Source organism: Panicum hallii, chromosome 5, assembly GCF_002211085.1.
Source record: "Panicum hallii strain FIL2 chromosome 5, PHallii_v3.1, whole genome shotgun sequence".
NCBI lineage: Eukaryota > Viridiplantae > Streptophyta > Magnoliopsida > Poales > Poaceae > Panicum > Panicum hallii.
This window is the reverse complement of record NC_038046.1, coordinates 21,161,773-21,167,410: the sequence shown is the minus strand read 5'-3', so window position 1 is coordinate 21,167,410 and position 5,638 is coordinate 21,161,773. Positions and strand designations below refer to the sequence as shown.

General features: G+C 37.6%; 1 protein-coding gene across 4 annotated transcripts; it reads right to left on the bottom strand.

Moving 5' to 3' along the window:
* Positions 1-1,371: 1,371 nt before the first annotated feature.
* On the bottom strand, positions 1,372-4,623 carry LOC112894094 (WAT1-related protein At5g64700-like). Of its 4 annotated transcripts, XM_025961696.1 has the most exons (8): positions 4,422-4,623; positions 4,286-4,348; positions 3,558-3,674; positions 2,994-3,135; positions 2,883-2,890; positions 2,620-2,791; positions 1,795-1,943; positions 1,372-1,690 (listed from the first exon to the last, which is right to left on the bottom strand). In XM_025961696.1, exons 1-8 carry the CDS (start codon positions 4,592-4,594, stop codon positions 1,567-1,569), a joined length of 948 nt encoding a protein of 315 aa, XP_025817481.1. In that variant the 5' UTR covers positions 4,595-4,623; the 3' UTR covers positions 1,372-1,566. The 4 variants fall into 4 exon arrangements, with proteins under 4 accessions (XP_025817481.1, XP_025817478.1, XP_025817480.1 ...); XM_025961693.1 differs by having other exon boundaries at positions 2,620-2,778; positions 2,883-3,135; XM_025961695.1 differs by having other exon boundaries at positions 1,372-1,687; positions 2,620-2,778; positions 2,883-3,135; positions 4,422-4,594.
* Positions 4,624-5,638: the final 1,015 nt, after the last annotated feature.

Sequence of the window (5,638 nt, the reverse complement as noted above, 5' to 3'; positions counted from 1 at the left end):
CTGTCGTGCTGCTGAATATACAATTAGTAATTAGCAAGATCTTGCCAGTTTGATATCCTTCTAAAAAGAGGTCTAAAAATCCAGTAAGACTTAGATTACAGCTTAGCTTATACATTGAACTAATTTCCTCACCTAAAACTCAAAATGAATGAGTTTATTTGGACATCACCGCAAAAATAAACAAATTATAAGATTGTACTACTTGCTGTTTTGAAAGCTATTAACGCAAATATAGTGATATCATTCGTATGACCTATCTATACAGTTTTATGCATACTATTTCGAAATTAAGTGAACTCACCAAAAAGTACACTATCATAAATAGGTAGGGAGAAACTAGAGAGAAATATGTGACAGTTTATTGACTATTTATTTAGATGAATCGTTTAGTGACTTTGGAACTGTTGCTTTTGTTTCAGCTGTGTGAGTATTGGTGTATAATGCATATCACCTTTGGACCTGACCTTTTTCTAAAGAAATAGTACCTAATGCTATTCCTGCTTTATCGGCGGCTTCAGAAAGAATGGATGAGAAAGCATTTGGTGAAATCATCCAGCTTCTGACAGATTCATATATAGAGCTTCAATGATAGCCACCCATAGTGAGAGAGGTACCATAATCCATGCCGTAATTGAAGGCCTCAGTAGAAAGCGAGCTTTTTCACGAATAGGGGAGTACTTTGGGAGATCCTGACGCTCCTGACACAACAACTTTTTAATGTGCGTGCTATAGCTTACAGGTATATGACACCTTTCCGATTTAACAAATAGGAAAATACTTGACAGATTGTACCTCGTGATGCTTAAACTTGTATGTTCTAATTATTGAACTCTGTCCTTGTAATAATTGTATAGGAAGTTTGGATATCTGATTGATCTGCTGAGGCAAACATATTTGTTTATTTCTTTTACCAATTTCATAATGGCAGTATAGACAAATTTCATAAAACAACCATCACATATGAAAGAAACTGGCTGCACATGTACGATAATTTCAAACAAAAAAATTTAGGAGGATGTCTGTTCTATGTCAAATACATCAAAATCCTTTTTGACCCATTAGAACTATGATCACACAAAACAATCAATGCACCAGGAACCTTGTATTGATATTTGATAGGAGGTGCATGTGTAGCCGTGCAGGTTTGATGAGTCCTCAAATCAGATTTGAACCTTCTCTTCAAAGTGAAATGGTAATATAGTTCCTTCTAATTATTCTCATCAGGACACTCGCATTTGTATTAACATGCATGAACCGGAGTTTCCACATTGTGGGCCACTACTACTTCTCATTTACCAACTCCCCTCATTTCCACAAAAGATTATCATCACGTCATTCAAGTATTATGTAACATCATTACACAGAGGCACAAGAAGGAATTGTGCAATAATACTGCACCAACAGTTTATAACACACTAGTTTGAACCTTGAATCCTTGAACAAGAGATGGCAGTACTGGAAGAAAAAAGGTAACATAACTTCAAAATTCTCTCAATTTCAGTAACTACAAAATACAAACCAGCCTGAGACTACCATTGAATGTACAAACTGAATCGCTAGTATGATCTAAACTTCTGCTGCCTCTGCTGGAGCAGCCATTTGTTGCTTCCTGACATCTACATGCTCAGATCTCTTTGCCCAAAGAACACTATACAGACCACCAACCATAATTACTCCACCTAAGATACTGCTGGGAAAAATGATGACTTCCAGGTAAATATATAATCGTAAATCATCTTCATTATTACATGAAAAATGAGAGCAAGAAACTGGTAACCAGAAGGACAAACCCACCTTCCCACAGTAACTGCTTCACCGAGAAACAAAGACAGAATTAATGTGACAAGCAGGGTTATTGGCATTGTCATGGCCAAGAAAACAGGTCCGCTCTTGTCAATCACCCATACTTGCATATAATATGCAACTCCCGAAGCAAGTATGCCCTGCATGGTGTGTTCAGCACTTTCAAACAAGCAAGCATCGCATTCATATTGTTGGTAGTGCACTAGCTACCGATGGTCTTTTGGAAAAAGAGTCAATGTAATATAGAAAAATAAGCCAGCACATTAATAAAACTATAGTATTAAGAAGAAAAGAAATACTTCTGCAACACGGGGAAGAAAAACATAAATTAGATTGGGGTAGAACGTGGCTCTGAGGCTTGGAAAGCTAGCACTAATACTTTCTTTTTGAGCTCAAGCTAGCACTAATACTTGAAGAGACTTTGATTTTTATTTGAATCCTGTCACATTTAAGTGAGGCTCTACAATCAAAACATTTTAGATCAGTATGCGAATGGAGCTGATGAAATGCTCGCACTCAAAACAGTGCATTAGCTTAGGGGAATGTACAACTCTGAACAGGTTTTAAAAATTAATGAGCATCAGTTTGATCCCATTACCTTTGTTTCATTTGGATCAACAGGGAGAAAGCTTAATCTACAAAGTTTTTTTATGATAAATCTATATCACGTTATTAATTTTCTGCTGCTCAGAGAACACCTTTTTGTTACCTACAGGCCATTGGAATAATAAGTAGTTCAAAACTAAATGTTCATCTGTTGTTAACAACAAAGAGGCACGTACTGGTACACAATCTGATCGAGCAGACATTACTTACAGAGTACACCACAGCAATAAGACGTGCGTCAAGTCCTAGTCTCCATTTTGCAAAATCTCTCTCAGCCGCTAGGGCGATAAAGAAGCATTGAATTGTTGCAAAGATCATCTGGAGAGTTGTATTGAGCAGCTTAGATGGATATGCTTCCAACATCGGTCCCTGAGAACAAGTACTGTGCAGTAAATGTCATGAGCAAGCCAGCGGTTCTATTTGATCCGCTATGACCTTTGAACATGCAAAAGAAGCTCCTGTAACTATCATACCTGAAGAACTGTCCAAAGAGCCCAAGATGTAGTTGATAAAGTCGTCAGAAAAATTCCTAGTATCCAAGTCCTTGTAGGATGAGCAGTACCCCCACCATGAAAGTTACTTACATGATGAAAAAGATGGTGGTGGTTGAATGATTTCATTTCAGGTCCTTGGTAAAATGCAAGTACAATGACGCCAGCAAGGCTGAACAGTATGCCACAAACTTTTGCAATCCCGTGGAACCTCTTCAAGTTCAAAGTCTCCATCCTGCCAGATGGAACGAGGAATATCTAAAATTTAATCTAGCCAACCCTTTCAAGTTAATTTGTCTAAATAGAATAGAGATAATTATCAAGTTTTTGGTATACTGCAACTAGCAAGAGGCTTCTCTTACTAAACTTTCAGAGCTCGTAAAATTTGCTGGACGTACAAAAATGTTAATATGAGTTTTGACACTATCAATACTTCATCATCAATTTGTGTGATAGTCACTTCGTAAGTACTTTTATTGTATAGTTCTACGTCGTGTAAGACAGGATCCTATATAGGACATTATACAAAAGGCAAACAACAGAGGATTAGCTAAATCTACTCTAGTTTAGAAGGTGCAGCTTACGCTGTGCATGCTTTACTCCAACATTAGAATCCTCAAATCCTAAAAACGCAAGTATCAAAATAAAAACCCTCACCCCAAAAGAACAGCCAGAAAGAAAGCCACTGCTGGCAGGAGGTTAAATATTGCAGATGATGATGTTGCTGAGACATAACTTAGACCAAGGCCATATATGTTTATTGCTCCAGAAATCCTAAAAAAATTTAAAAAAATCTGAAATGATTAGTGAGTAGTGACTGTGCTAAAGTACAGTAAATGGAACGGATGAAATAGAGCAATCTATCGAGCTTACTTAAATAGCTCGGTAAGTTCTACACATTTCTACCACTACCTCGATCAGTAGGAAATCTTACGCTGTTCTATATATGTGCTGCCAAAGGCTGGGTTATTGTTAGTTGTTGCTGAAACTGAGTATATATATTTAAGAACAATAGGGGGGAATAACAGAAAAAAAATTTGATGGCACTGTGGGAGGAAATACTACAAATACTGCACTTCAACTCAGAAAAGGGAAATGGACAAATAACTGAACCAGGGAGCCTAACATCTCTCGGACAGAGGTGCAACGATGTGCAAACAAAAGTAGGTGAAGCATAGATCTGGTAGACCTTTAAAATTAAGGTTATGGAACACATACAGTTGAACATGAAGATTTTGAAAACTGTTACTGCTTTATTGAAATTAATGGCAGCTTGATAACCATTTATGTTTCAGATTTCAGGTCAAATACTGATCATTTGGCCAAACAAATAAAAATGACAACGATCAAGAATAAGTACAAAATATGATCCCAAGCTCACCTACCCGTATAACGCATGCACAAATAACTTCAGAGAGACTTTAAATGAAAGTGCTGGAGCAGTTTTCCTGCAGAAAGAAGCCTCAATTCATTCTCCCATGGTGGTATGTAATAAAAATAAGTTACAAAGACTTGTATTACCTTTCGAGAACAAAAGCAACTGGCACCAAGAAGAGAACAGCAACCAAATGCCTGTAGAAAACAAAGATAGTCGTGCTCATGCCTTCATTGAAAGCGTTTTTGGTTACTATCTGCATGCCTCCGTATATAGCCCTTAGGAGAAACGCGACCACAAAATCTGCTCTATTGCCCATTGCTACAGCAGTCTGATCTCTTGGAACTTCTGAACATGGTCTTTTATAATGGAGATGTGCGGTTTCTGGGTATATAATGCAGGTAGGTGGATCCTAGAAAGATAATGCGCCCTCACTTTTTAGCGTCAGCATACATCGAACTTGATTGGTAGGTCCTCTAACAGAGATTAACAACTTGGGTAGTGCATAGTCACTATGTAGGGACCGTAGTTATCCCATCCTATTCGAAGCCTAAACATATACTTAACGATTTAAAGTTTGACGATTGATACGTTGGTAATTCTGCAAACAGTTAATTCGAAACTGGCAGTAGATTCTGACGCCAAGAAAGGGTTCCAACAAATGGTAAAAGATTGTGAGACTCAGAATTTTCAATTAAATACCTGAGGCGTCAACTTTTATAAAAAAAAAAAAGTTATTCTGCACTAGAACATCCACTACTAGCTAGCACTCTCCAAAGTGACCCGCCAGAATATAAGAAAAGGTTAAACAAAAGTCTACTTGATTGAGGCACAATGACATTTCAAGCTTTTGCAACCTTCTGAATCCATAAAAAATAATTAAGTTCTGTGGTAACTACAATCCAATGGCTTAGCATGTTGTGCTATGGAATATAGTATGAGTTTCCTAACACAATGCATGGAGTCTATTAAGAGTTTCCTAAAGTCCGGTAATGTATTATAATTAGCTGCAGGCCATGAACTCTGCTGATGCAATTACACCCTCATCCATTGGCATCTTCACAAAGAATGGACGAGAAAACATTCTGCGTTTGTTCTCATAAAGCTGTATACGGCTTCAATTATAACCATCTGTAGTGAGAGATGTACGTGTAACACTACCCCAAGACTTAATCGGATTGGAGGCAGCACTTTGGGGCATCCTGATTCCACCGACATAATGACCTTTATGTGCATTGTTACAAGAAAGCATCAGCTGCTCCACTCAACATGTGGCACTGTGGATTTTTTGTATTTTGTTTTTGCGCGTAGGCACTGTGGATTTCCACAGTTATTGCATTTGGTACTTAGGTTTGAATTATTT

Excerpts from the sequence above, each read along its gene's own strand:
- LOC112894094 (XM_025961693.1), bottom strand. The coding sequence starts at position 4,594 with ATGGGCAATAGAGCAGATTTTGTGGTCGCGTTTCTCCTAAGGGCTATA. Across the intron at positions 4,349-4,421 it reads GTTGCTTTTGTTCTCGAAAG|GAAAACTGCTCCAGCACTTT; the intron begins GTAATACAAGTC and ends TTCTTTCTGCAG. Across the intron at positions 3,136-3,557 it reads TTTCTGGCTGTTCTTTTGGG|GATGGAGACTTTGAACTTGA; the intron begins GTGAGGGTTTTT and ends TCCATCTGGCAG.